Here is an 18,112-nt window from a genome sequence, read left to right on the forward strand (position 1 = left end):
CAGAACACTCCCAAGCCCAGGTTTCTCCAAAGAGACATATGGACCATGAAGCTGTGCCTAGGTTGTACTATTCTGCTTAAAGATAAGCACTGCAGAGCCTCTGTGGTGAATATGGCATGTTCAGAATTCCAGGTCTTCAGAAGAGAAGGGTTGTTTGGGCTTGGCAGGCAGGTGGGTTTGAAGCTGGGTTGGATATGCATATCTGCCCCAAAACCTCACTGAGGCTTCTCCTGTTGGGTCTTCCCACAATATTCCATGCCCTGCTATTTCTCCTGAGAGTAGGTGTTGAAGTAGTGTGGGTCTCCTTACTCAAGCAAGGTTCTGATCATTAGGCTGTAAATAATTAAATAATTACGACGAGATTCAATCCACTTTAAAGTTGATCTACAGACAATTGCTTTAACTCCAAGCCTCTAGCACCATTTTAGATACCCTCAGATCTTTTGCTTGGCCTTCAGCTGCCAGGCTTGGGGGGACAGGTCCTACGCCATATAAGCCCCACGTGCATGTTTCAGATAATGTAGATACTGAAAACATCTATAAGTTCAAATGTAGACTGCTAGATAGAGACTAATGATTAAAGACTCAAAAGTGAAAATGAGAATCCAAAAATTACATGAATGGTTACATCATTTTTATTTTCAGAAGCAAATTTGCCCTCCTCTTGAATTCTTCTAATGTAATAATTTCCTTTTAATTTTAAGGAAAAATTTTACATAGGAGTAGTAAACTTCTCATATAGATCTGTTTATTTTAGTTTCTGGATTCACAAAGGTGTCAGGAAATTAAGCCTAAGGTTTTTCTTTGTTTCCAAATTTCAAGAGGCAAAGGCTTTTAAAGTCACGCCTTTCCTACTTTCCAATCCAGATTGCAGAGCAGGTGTAGGTGAAAACCTTGCCAACATGGAGCTCTTCCTGTTCTTTACAAGACTCTCCAAATCCATCATTCATCCTGGCCATTTTAAACAATACACAGTTGTCTCCACTTCCAGTAGAGGACAGACCAGAAAAGCAATGCAGAAGAATGGTCCCACTTACTAGGTATACAACAGAAGAATACTCCTGTATATCTTCATGGTGCTCTATGAGCTGGATATGTTGTTATTCCCTCTGAACTGTGCTAACTGTACATCCCCCTTATCAGGTACTATTTTGCATCTCAGGGGGAACGACTTAAAACAAAACAGAGCTGCTGCAGTGGAGGTCATAGTACTCCAGATTCCAGTTCAAGAAAAACTGATGTAACTTACAGGACATTTCCATTGCAGTCTTATGTGTGTTTTCTGAGCTGTGTTTGCACTTGGAGAAGATGATGTTTTTCATTAGATAGCTGATATCTGTTAAAATTGCAATTTCATTAGCTTTACCAGGAATAATTTTTTTTTTTTTCATTCTCTGTCCCTGAATTTTAAATGTTAAAAACATTTATGAAAGTATGGAGGGGTTCCACTGAAGGTAAGGTTTGAAAAAGGGAATCACTGTAGAAAAGATATTAGAAGTAGGTGATCACATTTCATTTTCTGAAGCTGTTCTTTCTCATATCATCAAAGTACTCAAAACAGATGTTTGCATTTCTTGCTCCTATTAACCGTTAAACAAAACACATTTATCTCGGGAATAAAAGAAATATAATGTAACAAGAAGCCTTGCATTTATCTTATAAATAAAGATTATGAAGCCATAGAAAGAATGTGATAATTAAAAGCGTGATCACAGTGCATGGAGGGGCAGGAGGTGATACAATTGCACTGTGTTTTCTTGAGAGAGTGTTTCTGTATGTACAAATCAGCTAATCTTATCTAACCACCTTTGTACGTATTGATTTACATGACCTCCATTATCCTACTATCTGTATCTGAGGCTTTTCCACGTACCTATCTTCAAAGACAGAGCTACATCAAAATGGATTTTTTAGTTATTTTCCAGCTCCAACATTTCAGAAAAAAACCCACTCATTTTAAATACTGTTTTTCACTTTGGGGGTTGGAGACAAAATAATGAAAAAAAAATTATTTTTCCACGAGCAAAACAGGCCCCTGTTCCTTACACTACTTCTGGTCAGGAGTTGCCATCAGCCCTGAAGAGGCTAAACCTCCATTTCTAGGTCTTTACTAATTCAGAAGAGTGTGGATGTCATCTGAAAGATGGCAATGCCAGATTGTGCATGAGCTATAGTACAGTTGCTTGGCATTTGCAGGATCACCAGAATGAACACCGTCATGGAGGCTGTAACTCCTCCAGGCCAGTCCCACACACTTCAGAAGAAGGCAGATCCCAGTTGTACTAGAAACAGGACATTTATGCACATCTAATGTTCACCGAAAAGGCCCACAGTTATAATCACAAGAGTGCTTAATCTGTTGGTTTGCCCAACTGCCTGGGACAGTCTGGGCACACTACTGTCAGACATACCAGCTGACTGCCTGCTTCTCACCCGGAAAAGAAACAGAAACACTCCCTCTACCACATGACACTTGCATCTGTAAAGTGGCAATATCCTCTTTAATCATTATTTCTCTCTTATTTCCCTGCTATTTTCTGTGGACCTTCTTGCAATGATGAAAGGCCTACAATGCTACAAGTCAAATAGCCCTGAAAATTTATTTCACAAATACAGATGTATCTGCGCAGCCTACCATATGCAAAGAAATATCAGTTGAGTACTTTTTATAGCAGATCTCTTCTCAGGAAAAACCTTAAGCCAAGTTAACATGAGTCCAGAGGGTCATTAAGATAACCTCAGCAAATAAAGCATTTTTGCACCCATGGCAAAATAGCTGGTGCTTTTGTAATGAACCTTCTGACTTGCTATTAAACATTGCATAAACACTGTCTCCAAATTCCAGCTGGCAGAGGGCTCCCACCTCCTGGTGACAGTAATAGGAAGTTAAAACTGACTGAGAGCCAAAAGAGCCTTAGGTTGATATTGCTTCAAGCCTCCACATCTGCTTTCTCCCCGTAGGTAGCACAGGAGTTGAGTGATACTCTTGGTTCACGTCCAGCATCCTCAGGGTGCCACCCAGACACATCAGGGCTCATTGGCCAAGTGCTGGTGCAATGGACATAGTTGATGTTAAGGAATTATGACAGGGCGCACAGAGGAACCTTCTCTCATGAAGCGGGATGATGGTCATCCTTTTTGTGTGTGCTTATTGCTTGTCCTGACTTTTCTATTGACTATGAAAAACAGGTGCTCTCTATCTAAACGTCAACCCTGAACTCCACCTAAAAGTGCAATAGGAGGAAAACTTCAAATACTACATAATTCATTCTCTTTACTGCAGATGCCCTTTCATCACACCACCATATAATTTCTGATTTGTGTCAAAAATATTTTTTGGCAATTAAAAGGGATCATCCCAGTTATGAAGAATTCATATCATTTTGGGACTAATATACAAAGCATGACCAGAAAATAAGGGGTTATGGAGAGGCCCAAGATCACGCATGCCTCTGTGTGAATCTGTTGCAAGGACATTAATATGTCTAGGTTGTGGGCACAGCCTGCTCCAGTACTGAGTCTATAGACCTGTCATCTGCACTTCACATGGCAGATGGCTCCTCACACTCTTCCATTAACTGGCAATACTTCTAGGAGTAGACAGAAAAGATAAATCCACTTCCATGAAAATTTCGTGTTCTTATTATCAACACCTTTCTGCAGGCAAGAAGATAGAAACAGCAAAGCTCATATTACTGCTTCAGTGAGTTCCCCACACTGGTTATACTTTGAGGGTTTCCAATCAAAAAGTGGACAGTCCTGTCTGAATTGACCCTGCTCTTTCCTCCAGGATGTTTATTTGCCTAGGCAGCCTGAATTTCTGCCTTTCATGTGACAGGATCCTATATTGCATGACCATCTCAGGCTCTTTGCTGTGGTATCTGTTTATCAGATGGTTATTTTCTGTCTTCAAATCAAACCACCACTGGATGTAGTTACCTGGAAATTATTCTCCCTCTTGATAAATACAGGATCTCCACAGCTTCTGTAAAAATGGTCTAATTGGCTGAATGAGATAGAATTTCGAGGTAGACATCTGGCCCTATTGAATGCAATGCCAGAATTTACCTGGACTTGATAAAGACAAGGATTGTAATCTTTATATATTCCATTATCCTAAAATACTGGGCTGCCTTAAACCCAGATTGGCCTTTGAATCAGATGTGTATACATCTGTGCACCTGCTCACACACCAACAAAGCACTATCATTTCCTGCAATTCTCACTTTTCTATGGTCTTGCAGAAATTCTCTGTTGTATGACAATAGTTTCCTCCTGCCAGGTATCCCTGCTTTGCTCAAAAAAAATTTTCATCTTTTTAAAAATTGATGATTTTGGTTTTCTAAAACCAAATCTGCCAGCCCTGTACGAGTTCTTCAGATACATATACTGTCTTTCAAATGGCAGTGCACATACAAATGACATTCTTATATTTAATTCAGTATGAAACTCAGAAAGCTAAAATAGTAATGGAATATTTGAATATTAATGAAATTAAATGTCTCAATCCACCCTTTTGCCCTCCTTTTAAAAATTTTGTAATTTTTTTAGTCCAGGACCTGCTGATCTTTTGTGCGCTAAAAGGACATGTTGCCTCCTACTGTGCTCCAGGCATAGATTTAGCAAGGGAAGGTGCCTCCCATTAGTACCATCCTGTCAGGTACCCGCTGCAAGTCAAGTTACCCTGGAACTAGCTCATGCCTGTGTCAGCATCACCTCCTCACAGACCTGCAGGCATCCAGCCCTGTATCACTCTGTCCCTTCCAAAGGTCTATGTACATAAACTATTTATCTTTCCTGCTCACCTGGGCCATTGTTAGTTAACCCATTAGATCACATTGTTAGTGATGCCAAAGTATGCAGGGAAGAAAACTAGCAAGCAAATCAGTTGGGTACTGTGTGAAGCTTTGAAACTACATGAAGCCAGAACTCATAATGTCTGAATTTTTAGCATCTTGACAGCTGCTGTTCAGAGGCTCCCTGGCAGCTTTTTGGCCAGCAATATGCCACTGCTATGCCTCTCATCCACATTGTCTAAATCAGAGATCTGAGTGGCAGCGTTGACATAAGTCAAGCCAGCAGCTTAGAGGACAGGCAAACCTTGGAGGAAGCAACAGTCTCTTGGGTATTAACCAATCTACTTTTTTACTTGAATCTGTGTAGAATGCACTTTTTCCTCTCTTTCTTACACTTCCTGGGCATATGCTGTCTCCATTAAACCTTTACAGCAATGGGGCCAATTGCTTAGCTTTCATATAGGACTAAGGACACCCTTGCTGGCAATACCAGTAGAAACAGGTAGAAAATATAATGAACAGGCCCATGTTTCCTCCCCAGTCGCTTCAGAGCATTTCTGTAGGCTTGATTCTCTAAGGTCCTTCCCCTGAAGCTCGTGGCTCATTTTCTCAAGTACAGAAACCGACCTAACCTTGTTTCTCCAACAGGCTAGCCCCTCAAACCTTCTTTCCCTTTCCCCCATGGCTTGTCCCTCTTTTTCTCTCTTTTGCTCTGTTTCCCAGAGAAATTCAGGAATTAATCTGCACGGCTTTACCTGAACTCTTTGTCCAGCCTTTTTTTGTCCTCTACCTTTCTGTTCTCCTTGCTTTGCCAGACAGGACCGACAAAACTGGTTCTCACTCAGGGTTTCGTTAATCTCCTTGTCAAAAGGAAACAGGACTCCTTTTGTTCTGGATCTGACTCCTGTGAAGTGCTGCAATCATGGCCCCTTCCAATTCAGTAGATAACACAAGCTTAAGGCTAAATCTTAATAGTCCCCATTAAGCATTTAATGATCGACTCATTTCAGGTCTGTGAGGAACCTTACCAGCAGTGCTGTGTATATGTTTGCACAGAGAGATCCCTTAGAGATACCCACTAAAGATACATAGCAAACTCACCAGAAAGCAGCACCTGTAGACACACATCCCCTTCACAGTCACACCCTGCTTCCAGTCACACCCATTCAAATTCAAAAAGTGAAACCATGATGCAAAACTGGAATGACAATGGATTCACAGGTTCACAGTGCCACGGGATAATTCAGGTTGGAAGGGACTGCAGGAGGTCAGTGTCAGCCATGAGGTCAGACCAGACTGCTCAGGGCTTTATCCAGTCTGATTTTGAATCCAGATGGAGCCAAATACAGTTTTGGACATACATAGGTGTAACAGAAAGTACAATACCTCTCCGGGTCAAAGTTAAATGCCAAAATAGTATATTAAGCCTCCCACTCTTCTGTTTTCCAATGGAGATCTGATTTTGGTACAGTTCTCAGGCTGAGATCCAGGCTCTTTAGATGAGCTTGCATGGCGTGATGCTTATTGCACTACTTGGCCATGAGCAGAAGGCACTGCTGTGACAGATGCAGTCTCCACGACAGTGACAAATTGCTCACAAGGAAAATTATCAATAGAAGACCACCACTGCATTACCAATTTGCTTTTCTCTGGAGATATATTGGTAAATAGACATGCTGTAACATGGAAAGCTAAGAAATACTGACTAAATAACAAAGTCTAGTGATTCTTAAAATATAAAAGAGAAGCAGTGTATTGGACCAGATGCCTTGTGAACCAAGAGTCCTCCCATTTTAAACTATCTCCTGCAAGGTGATGGAAAAGGTGCTCCAGAGTAGCAGTTTATACAGTACCAGGAATCAACAGAAATACTAGAAGTTAAGAATGTCCTCTGGAAACAACTGCCTCGATTAGCAAAGCACGGTGACCACCAGCAAGAAAAACATTCAGAGCTGCTCTGAATGTTACTGTGTTGGTAGCACCTCAAGACACAAGCTGTTAGTTAAAAGCATGTGCAACTGGCAGGATTCAGCTACAAATTCAGATGTAAATTTAGGTGTCTGATTATCAGTGTCTATATGTGCTCTTGTGACTTAATTCAGTTGTTTGGATCTTGAGTGTTGTTTGAGATGTTATATGAGAGTTGATGTCCAATGGGTAGCCCAGAAGAGTGTTGGTCTACCATTCGGCCTTTCAACATCAAGAAGGTATCTCAAATATTCTAAGATGCCTGAAGCTGGACTAGACACCCATGCCTAGGCAAGTAAGTAGCAGCTTAGTCTACATTGTCATTATTTAATGAGGATCTCCTGAAAACAGTCAGTGGAACTAGACAGTGATTTGACTTAACTTAAACAGACACGTTTGTTCAGCATTAATCGAACCCTGCCCTTAGTGTCATTTCAGACACCATGGAACATTAGAGATACCTGCACAGGGTTAACAGATGTGACATGTCGGAGATTTGTTGCCTTCTGGACCAGCAGCTGCAGATCAGAAAGGGTACCCTGGGGCCCTGCCTGCCTTTGGCCAACCAGATAGAGCCCTCGTTATACTTTATATCATAGGCAACCGGCCTTTGATAGTTGTGCTGCTCAGGGAACAACTTCTCAGTCATGTCGTTATCTTCCTAGTAAGCTCCTGTGCAAAAGCCTTATCAGCTTTGGCATATACAGGACTTCCATGTGTCCTCCCATGGCCTTCAGTGTTAGCATCTTCATCGCTGCTCCCAGGCATTCTCCTGGCTTGTAGGGTTTAGCCACGTCCCCAGGAAGTGTGGTCACTTATCTTAAATACGTATCTATACTTGGACACTCTTGACTGAGAGACAACGTAGATATCTCAGAGCTTCTGCCAAATTTTATGTAAGCTTTAAACTGGTGTGAAAACAATGAGACTTACTCTACCCGCAGAAGGAGTATTTGCAAAGCATTTGGAGTCATTTACTGATAGAACTGATGAAAATGACCTTTAGCAAGCCCTTCTGACTTCTGCTAAAACACCTATGTGTTGGAGTTAAAATCTGCAAGACTTTATCCAGCTTCTGCATGTTTAGCTCTACCATGAGTAGAAGACAGACAGACAGATTTGTCGATATGTACCTTGAGCACAAAGGAGACACACAGTAGAAAGGAGACAGACTTGTTCCTGTAATGGACACTAACTACTTCTTTATAAATTTTTTCTTTAATTCAGATGGCTCCTTACAGGTTTCTCTGCTTCTTAATTTCACATATTTAATTTCACTCTTTTAGGCCATCTTAGGGAAAGGAGAGGCTTGAGGACTTATACCAAAACAGACAGATGGTGTCAGAGGTGTTCAAGGATTCTGCTATGGATATCCCAGAAAATGGCTATATAGAAGGAATATTTCTTCAGTCAGAAGCAGTACAATCGGAATATCCATCACAGTTCAACTATTAAACTTACAACCCTTCCTAGTCTTTTGGATTTGCCATGCACAGCTTTCCCCAAGCAGAGAAGTAACGAGCAGTCAGTACCTTCTATTTTAGGCTTATGCAGGAACCTCTTGTATGATTTCTGATCTCACCCAAGTTATTAAATTCCACCAGAGTGCTCCTGCAGTACAGAAAAGTTGATCTGAATGTAGTGGTTTGTGAGGTTTGGCTATAAGTGAGATTTGGCTAAAAATTGAAAAGGTGTATGAATCACTCTGAAAAACGAGCAGGGAAGAAACCAGGCATTCATGCTTTTCAGCAAAGTTATTGATGGTATATTCGTCTCCAGGACATTACCCTGTGCTGGAAAGCCACAGCTAGGTAATTTCTTAGCTAAAGTGGTAGCCACAAGCCTGCTATAACCCTTCCTCCGATGCTCTGGGAGAGTGTAACCATGAATCATGGTGGCAAACTGGTCTGTCAGGCTCCAGGAGAGGGGATACCCATTGTCATCCAAGACACAGACACTGGGGAAGCAGCAAATGAGGTTAGCAAGGTACTTCTGGCTCCTTGGGTTGCCCCGCGCCCCCCCCCCCCCCCCCCCCCCCCCCCCGTGACCAGGTTTTGCTGAGCAGGCTGGCATGGGAGATGTCCAGGTAAGTCAGTGTTAATTTAGGGTCCATCCTAAGAGACAATACAGAAAGTGTATTAGGCAGAAAGCTGTCCCTCCTAACCTCCAAGCAACTGCACTAGATTTAAAGCTGTCTTCTCCAGACGAACAGATTTCCAAGTTTATATCATAAAGCAGAATCAAAGAGAGCTGAGTTCATTGGGCTGGAGGTTTGGGAATAATTACAGAGGGAAGTGCCTCTTCGATCTAGGTCTTTGTTTATATAAAATCCTGAGTCCACACAACACACTCCAGAGGTGCCTTATTCCTTACAGGAAAAGTGGAGAATACGTTAAGGAAGGCAAGGAGCCCCAGTGACACATTAGGTGGCACAGGAGAGTGGAAAGGATTTGATTTCCAGTCTCTCATCCTCCAAGGCTGATAGCTTTCTGGATTTTGAATCCACTGCTGAGAAATTTATTCCACAAAAAATGGAGCCTCTGGTTCCCCTACTCTTCTGCTCTGATGTCAGACCGATACCTAACTGGCAGATGGACGTTAGAAAACTTACAAGACTTCGAGCAGTCATGTAAAGCCTCCTTGTGAAAAACAAACTTTGCAGGAGTCCTGGGTCCAAATATCAAATCTAAGGAGCTTTGACAGAGGAAGGTCAAAGGAGATGGAAACCAGACCTGTGGATTCCATGTATAGACAAAGAGAAGAGGGGATGAGGACTATTCTGGAATATAAAACTGCAAAAGTGATAGACGGATTAAACAAAAATCTTGGGGGATTTTTAAGTATTTAAGGGAATAGTTCCTCCCTACCAAGTAAGTCCTCAGTCAGGTTTTTGACCCAGTCAGAGAAAGACTAGCAGTCTTCCTGATTTTTTTTATGAAAATATATTTTCAGGAAATATATTGCTATAGTAAGGACATCAACAAAAGACATGGCGTGCTTAGACGTACTGAAGTCTGACATCTGGCAGCATGTCCAGGTCTGAATGGATAACCATCTGGAAACAGGATATTTTCACATCTACCTTCTTAGATAAAGCCACTGTTCTGGATATTTCACATATTCCATCCTGGAGCCCTATGTATACAAAGATAAATACTGAAGCACTTTAAAAAAAAAGCTGCTTTTTTTTTTTTTTTTTTTTAATAAAGTCCAGTAGTACACTTTTAATGGAACTAGCCAGGTATTTAAAATCTCCAAAATTAACTAGGTTGCTTCCACACTTTGGCTATGGCTTTATATACACAAAGGTCAGAAGACACCACACTTTTCATCTAATCCAATCACTAGAATAATGATTCCCTCCAAGTGACTTCCCTATCTAACTCCTACCCTCAGTTTGATCCACAGTAAATTACACAGTCGTAATGCAAGGATTTCAATAATGGAGAAATCACCTATTCCATAAGCAAGTTCTTCTACTGATTGGTAACCTTCACCATTAAAAATGTGCATATTGTTTCCCATTTAGGTCTTGTCTAGGTTCAGCTTCCAAACGTTGTTACCACATTAACTACTGCTCAGCTCAGTCTGTATGTTGTCCACAGAATCCTATGGCCAGTAGCAAAAATAAACATAAATATACATGCCTTCCTGCTAAGGAAATAGCTCCATCTAATTGAAAGCTGAACTCGAAATGGTAACAGTGAGTATGATATAGATGAAATTCAAAAGCTAGAAAAGCCATATCCTAGATCTTGTGTTTTATGTAAATACAAGAAATCTTTCTACAGAGCAGAATGGCAGGGTCTGCACTCCATGAAGCCTTTTTAAACTAACTGCTTTATCTATTCTGTTTCCTCTAAACCAAGTAAGGCTGCACTGTACCTTGTATCTGAAAAATTTGTCCCCAGTTGATGGCATTTGTGTTTTCCAGTAGCTCCTGGTAAGCTTGTAGCTCCTTGTAGAAAACTGCATGAGCATTGGTATAATGGTCAAGGTGATCCATCTCATTCTGGGGAGAAAAAATCTGGAAGAATTAAATATTCTCCCCCTTCCCACACACACATCTTTCACATTGGAATCAAAACTCAGTGAAAGCCAACCCTGGAGTTTTAACAAATGTTAAAAGCTTCAAGGTGGCTTCTTTTAGGACATTTGCAGTAGTGACTCTCAAGCAAGACAGCAGAAATATCTGTTGCTCTCCATAGTGTCATATTAGCAGAAAGCAGCAATGGTAGTAAATGCTCATGTACCTAAGGCACAGTAACCCAAACCTGGCAGCAGTTTCTTGAAATTCTTGCCTAATTCAAAGCTCACCTCTACTACTGTTTGTCCCAAAACCAATGCTGTGTTATTTAGTTGCCAAGGTCAACATGTGTAGACCTTGTTGTGTGTGGTGAACAGAGGAAGGTCAAAGGAGATGGAAACCAGACCTGTAGATTCCATGTATAGACAAAGAGAGGAGGGGATGAGGACTATTCTGGAATATAAAACTGCAAAAGTGATAGACGGATTAAAGAAAAATCTTGGGGGATTTTTAAGTATTTAAGGGAATAGTTTCTCCCTACCAAGTGGGAGGTGTGTTAGAACACACCTCTTCTGGTGAACAAAATAGTACCAATGCTTGTTCTCTGCCCTTGAGCTCAAGTAGCAGAGTCTGGCCTCGTCAATACTATTAAACTCTCATAGTCTTCAAAACAGGTTGGAAACATCCAAACTGCCAAGTAGGGATTGTCCATGTCCTGTGCTGACTCTTGCATTGCTGGCCTAGGAGAGCTGGTTGTCCCAGAGAGCATGCCAAGGATTTAACTGCACAGGCAGTACTTTGGTGAGTACTACACCACGAAGAGCTTGTCTCCTAGTCTGGAGACACAAATCCATGCAAGTCAGATTGCTTTATCATGGTGGACAGAAAGACTGAGGCAATGCCCTCTCCCAGCATCTCATTAGCACTGCATGTTATGGAGTAAGACTGCAGAAGTACCCTTCTTTCACCTTATAGCTGCATCTGCTCCATCATTAAAGCTCTTTTTTTTCTGTCTGCACAAAGACTAGAAAGACCAAGGAATCCTGGGAAAGTTCGGCCAAGCAGCATGAGTGCAGGTAAAATGTGTCTGCATAAACTATGCAAGTTATTCTTCAGTCGGTACAATCAATTAGAGCATGTACTTCATAGGCAAGCTTGGTTAGGCTGTCATTGCTAGGCAGAACGTTTCCGGAAAGAGCAGCACTCCCCCTAGTGGGCTTTGTGCTGGCACCCACTGGGATGTCCTATTGCACTTTATGGTTCCACATGCCCCCGTTACATGGTTCCCAGCTAAAGCTAGGCCCATCCACAAAGCTCTCAGCTGAGAGCAACACCTCAGTCATGTTGGATCCACCTCTGAGAAAGAAAGATAAAACCCCATGCCAATCTACCTCCCTCTGTGGATGGGTGATAACAGCTTTGAAGTCTGGCCATGAGTCCACCACCACTTCCTTCCTGAAGGGGTTCCCTCTGTTGATGTTCATCACAGCTCCATAAACCTGCAGGACAAACAGCCAAGAGAAGAAAGACAGTTTGAGACTTGAGACACACTAACGTGGCACCTGTGTTATAAACTGGAGACTGAACTGGTAACACAGAGCTGAAAACACACATTTAAATTTTCACGCACACACATATTTCTCACATAAGTTGATACCTATACACTCACCAGTAAGGCATATTATCATGAAGATAAGCCATTGTCTAATTATGCCAACCCTAATTATTTTGGAGGAGAGGTGGACTGGTTGGCTTCTTTCTTAAGTACATGGATTTGAGTTAGTAGGCAGGGCCAAATGGGTATATCTCAGATGTAGTCATCTAAACAGCAAATATCAGTCAGTCCAGAAGCAGCACAACCGTTTCCTACAGCTTTGATTCCCCAACAAACGTCCTGATTCACTGATGGAAATTCCACAGAAAATGACAAGTCAGAGCTGTGTTACCTTGAGGGACTTGGGGAAACTCCACCTTAGCATTTTCTCCAGCATCTGCAGCTTCATGGAGCATTTGAGCACCAGCATCTTCCTTGCTAGGAACACAGACAAGGTATAAAGAGTCATTCAGAAAAGCAATAGTGTGGAGGAACTGAGTAGCATAATTACTAGTTTCACACTTCCATAAGTGCCCTGCTTCAGCATTTTCCTATGAAAAGCGTTTCAGAATATTTTTTTTTCCAATGTTCAGAGAACAGCAAGATGGGATAGTGTTTGGCAGACCAAGCTGGAGTCAGAAAATCCTGGGCTTAATTTGTTATTCCACACCAGGTTTCTTGTGTAACATCAGGCAGGTCACCTACAAATAGGTTCAAAAAGAAAGCTGTCTCATGTCTGCCCCAGAAAATCATGTTAGTTTTTGCTGGTAAAAACTGTAAAAATGAATTCTTACCACCAAATTCTTTAAGCCTAGGTATGACTGACCTCTTCTACTGATTACTAACAAGTAATTTGTGCTACATTAATTCAGCCTCTAACATTTTAAGGTACATTTCACAGAATCACAGAATGGTTTGGATTGGAAGGGACCTCAAAGCCCATCTAGTTCCAACCCCCCTGCCATGGGCAGGGACACCCTCCACTAGACCACATTGCCCAAAGCCCCATCCAACCTGGCCTTGAACACTTCCAGGGAGCCAGGGGCAGCCACAGCTTCTCTGAGCAATAACAGGTTGCCTCACTATTCTTATCATAACAAATTTCTACCTTATATCTAATCTAAATCTATCTAATCTAATCTTCCCTTCCTTCAGCTTAAGGCCATTACCCCTTGTCCTGTCACTCCCTGCCCTTGTCAACAGTCCCTCTCCAGCTTTCTTGTAGCCCCTTCAGGTACTGGAAGGTGCTGTAAGGTCTCCCCAGAACCTTCTCTTCTCCAGGCTGAACAACCCCAGTTTGGGACAGTTCATCCCCCCAGGGTAACTTCCTCAACAGAGGAGTTATCACAAGAATAACAGCCAGAAATATTATTAGTGAAACAGCTGCCTAGCCTTGGTAATTTTTTTTTTTTCTTTCAAACTTTGCTGTAAATCCAGAGTAGCCCATCCAAAACAACATAGTTACGGTCTGTCAAAAAAAACCCCAAACAAACAAAAAAACTAAACCCAAACCAAACAAACCAAAAAGAAACCCTGAGAAGCAATAAAAATGTATCTTCACTTAAAAAGTCCAAGGAAAGAATTCAAATCCTAAGGTTTCTCAGAAGTACCACATCCTTCATCCTCTCTTTTATCTCTTAAATATGCACCAACTAATCATAAAAGCATTTCCCTTTGCTGCAGTGCATTATAAATCTTAACATAAGTTACAAATCATTGCAGCTATCAAGTATCTACCTTACTACTAATGAACATCTTACAAGCAGCCACCTCTCAGGATCACAGACAGAGCAATAAATCCTGTACAGGGGGCTAGGTGGTCATCCATCCTCAGCTCCCATGTTCGCTTATTAGACATTATACGCCTACTACAAATTTACTGATCCAACAGACAGACCACAAGTAAGACAACAATCAGGTGTCACTCAGTCTGATTTTCCTGTTTTTAAGGGAAATAAATAGCACCTACATACTACAAATGTTGAAGGGTCGGTCTTAGCACTGATGACTTATCTTGTCAGCACTATACGTTAACCTTATAGTTGATCTACTGCAAGTTAGTCAAGGAGTCTTTCCAAGATCACTGCTATGGCTGATCTGTAACCCATAGAAAAAGGCTTCTATTCACTTATTCTTAATACAATGTGCCAATCTGGCCATTTTCTTATTTTCTTTAATTCTACAGATTACACAGCATGTATTTTTTTCTAAGAGCTTTTGTATCTCGTAACTTGAATCTTCCTTCCAGGCTATGTTTAGGTTCCAAACAGTTCAGTTTCCAAGTAACAAGGCTTTGTTTAACAGAGAAATCACACAATGATTAGCACTAATTGCCTCCTCTTGTCCCCAGCAGACAGGTTAATCGACACACTTACACAGGCAATCTGCTCCCCAGGTCAGAGTAGAGATATGTGAACACAGCAAGATAGCAAAGCTCAGACTGCCCCATTAAGACACCTGTGACTTGGAGAAGAAAATATCTTCCAGCATCCACATGATCCACCATCAGTCTCAAGCCCTCCTCTTGTTCCTTGTCTTGCTTCACCAAACATAAAAATTTTGAAAAATTAGCCCATTCTATGATCACATGTGCATATTTACCTTTCTTGAAGCTTATACTCCATTTTCTCACCATTTGCAAGGGGAAAATTGCCTCTATGTCACAGCCCATCAGTATACATGCAACTCTACCTAAAGGCAGCGTTGGTATGTGTTTAAATATACAGCTACTTCTACTTAAGGACAGTTTTTACACCTGGAAGTACTTTCAGATTTAAAACAAATACTGCACCGAGAAACTACCCGATCGCTTACCTGCTTTCAGTCTTGTAGCTTGTCCTTCCAAAGTGCAATGATAAAACTTGAAGTTAGAAAACAATAAAACACATCTACTTTGTGGCTGCATCTGCATGGGGAATGATGAAAGCCCTTGTCCAGAATCCTAAAACTGTAATTTTATTGATCCAAATTGTTCTAAACTGGTGAGCTGTTCCTGAAAGATTCTTTTGTTTGGTTGGTTTTTTTTGGTGGTGGGAGTTTAGAAAGAAAAGACAGAGCCAGCCACACCTTCAGAGGAGGAGGGTGTAAGCATAGTTAACAGTCAAAAGGCTTGTTCAAGACTATAGGCTCTGGCAGGAACCTTTAATTTTTTCATTAAGACATTTAATCTCTTTGCATTCATACCAGTGAATGATCTGCTTTGCACATAATTATCCTTTTTCTCCTCAGTGGCAGTGAAATTTAAGTAGTCAAGTCTCATTCTCAGTGCCAAGCTGCGTACCATGAGGGAATTTAGAGCCTGAGAGAAAATGAGATGCATTCTGCCAAAGAGAAAACCAGCCCAGCTAAGCAGACCCAAACATCATTTTGAGGTGGCAGCCCTGTTCATCCTTTGCCTAATTTTTCGGTTGTCCCTGTCAGTCCAGTTTGACGATGCCAACCCATATCGCCCTTTTGATTTGGACTTGATAACCTATAGCGCAAGGCAGAAGAGTCAATACAGAAGGAACGTCAAAGTGTTACGGGAGACCGCATGCAGAAAGATGTTTTATTTGAACATGAGGAAGAGTTGATACGGGATACAGATTGATATTCCTGCTGTATCTTAAGAAATCTGTGGCTTGTAACTTACCTACTTGAAGCCAAGTTTTGTGAAATTGAAGTTTCAGGTGCTCTCAGGTCAAATCACACAAGTTCACAGCTCCACACACGCTGATCAACAGTGAACCTTCTCCTAGAAGAGTCCTCTCATCAGAAACCACAATCCCATCAGTCCACAACTCTGCCCAAGGGCATCCACCATCAACTTATTGTTGAGCTACAACCACCTCCTAAAAGTCTGGATTTACATTCCCATTTTATGTTTTTGTGGTGGGTTAACCCTGGCTGAGGGCCAGGTGCCCACCAGAGCCGCTCTATCACTGCCCTCCTTCTCTAGACAGGGGAGAAAAGGTGCAACGAAAAGCTTGTGGGTCGAGATAAGGACAGGGAGAGATCACTGACTAATTATCGTCACGAGCAAAACAGACTGAACTTAGAGAGGGAATTCATCTAATTTATTAGTAAGCAAAACAGAGTAGAGGAGTGAGAAATAAAATCAAACCTTAAACCACCTCCCCCCACCCCTCCCATCTTCCCGGGCTCAACTTCACTCCTGGCTTCAACCTCCTCCCCCCTCAGCGGCACAGGGGGACGGGGAATGGGGGTTACGGTCAGTTCATCACGTGGTGTTTCTGCTGCTTCATTATCCTCAGGAGATGGACTCCTCTCATCGTTCCCCTGCTCCAGCACGGAGTCCTTCTCATGGGAGACAGTCCTTCATGAACTGCTCCAACGTGAGTCCTTCCCACAGGCTACGGTCCTTCATGAACTGCTCCAGCATGGGTCTTTCCCATGGGGTGCAGACCTTCAGGAGCAAACTGCTCCAGCGTGGGTCCCCCACAGGGTCACAAGTCCTGTCAGCAAACCTGCTCTGGCGTGGGCTCCTCTCTCCACGAATCCACAGGTCCTGCCAGGAGCTTGCTCCAGCGTGGGCTTCCCACGGGGTCACAGCCTCCTTCAGGTGCCTCCACCTGCTCCAGCGTGGGGTCCTCCATGGGCTGCAGGTGGAATCTCTACACCCCCTCATCCTCCCTCCATGGGCTGCAGGGGGACAGCCTGCTTCACCATGGTCTTCACCACAGGCTGCAGGGGAATCTTGCTCCGGTGCCTGGAGCACCTCCTCCCCTTCCTTCTTCTTCACTAACCTTGGTGTCTGCAGAGTTTCTTACATCTTCTCACTCCTCTCTCTGGCTGCAAAAGCACTCTCTAGCTGTTTTTTCTCTTTCTTAAATATGTTATCACAGAGGTGATGATTGGCTTGGCCTTGGCCAGCTGCGTGTCCGTCTTGGAGCCGGCTGGCATTGGCTCTGTCAGACACAGGGGAAGCTTCTAGCAGCTTCTCACAGAAGCCACCCCTGTAGCCCCCCCCGCTACCAAAACCTTGCCACGCAAACCCAACACAGTTGTCCTGTTTATGCATGCACATCAACACCAAAGTAACAACATCCACAGCCAGCCTACCGTAAATCACCCAACATCAGGGGAAAAAAACATTAATCATGGTTTGCTTCAGTATGTATCTAGCCCTGCAATGCAACACCTCCATTGCTAGTGATGACTTTGCACTGCGTGTACAAGGCCTCAGGACTGAGGCCCATCAGGTGAATGTTTTAGCCATGTAATTCAGCATTTCCCCATGTTGACCAGGTGACTATGAATAATTATTTTAGTTATCTTTGGTACAACCACAGTTTGAAACAGACAGCAGCAACAGTTATTCCATGTGAAATGAGTTATTTATGATTAGTATAGAGTATGACAGGCAGAGTATGACAGCAGAGGCCTTGAGAAATGGAGATATGGGATGCAGCACAGAAGTACAGGCGTGGGGTGATAAGCGATGGGACATGGGAGACCGAAGAGGATAGTAAAAGATGAGGCTTGGAATGGGAGACCCTTCAGCTACAAAGAACTTGTCAACAGAGACCTGGAGCTGGACAAAACCAGTTTTAGGAGTATCAAAGAAATAGCATTTAACATAATAAAAAGCATGATACCCTACCCCCAAGGAGTGCTTCCTCTTTTTTGAGCAGAACACACTGCAATCTAAACAACTAGATTTGCAAGGCAGGGAAGAGATCACAAATCTCAATGCAGGAGCTGACCACATCGGAAGAATTGCAAAAC

General features: G+C 42.4%; 1 protein-coding gene across 1 annotated transcript; it reads right to left on the reverse strand.

The window, feature by feature from the left end:
* Positions 1 to 8,000: 8,000 nt before the first annotated feature.
* On the reverse strand, positions 8,001 to 16,243 carry GLYATL3 (glycine-N-acyltransferase like 3). Its single transcript, XM_075750036.1, is given in 7 exon segments — positions 8,001 to 8,774; positions 8,776 to 8,878; positions 9,773 to 9,899; positions 10,650 to 10,776; positions 12,183 to 12,290; positions 12,738 to 12,823; positions 15,200 to 16,243. Coding segments are annotated over 7 exon segments (999 nt in total). The 5' UTR covers positions 15,297 to 16,243; the 3' UTR covers positions 8,001 to 8,423.
* Between the last annotated feature and the right edge of the window lie 1,869 nt (positions 16,244 to 18,112).

This window comes from Balearica regulorum, chromosome 3 (assembly GCF_011004875.1).
Source record: "Balearica regulorum gibbericeps isolate bBalReg1 chromosome 3, bBalReg1.pri, whole genome shotgun sequence".
In the NCBI taxonomy this organism is placed as follows: domain Eukaryota; kingdom Metazoa; phylum Chordata; class Aves; order Gruiformes; family Gruidae; genus Balearica; species Balearica regulorum.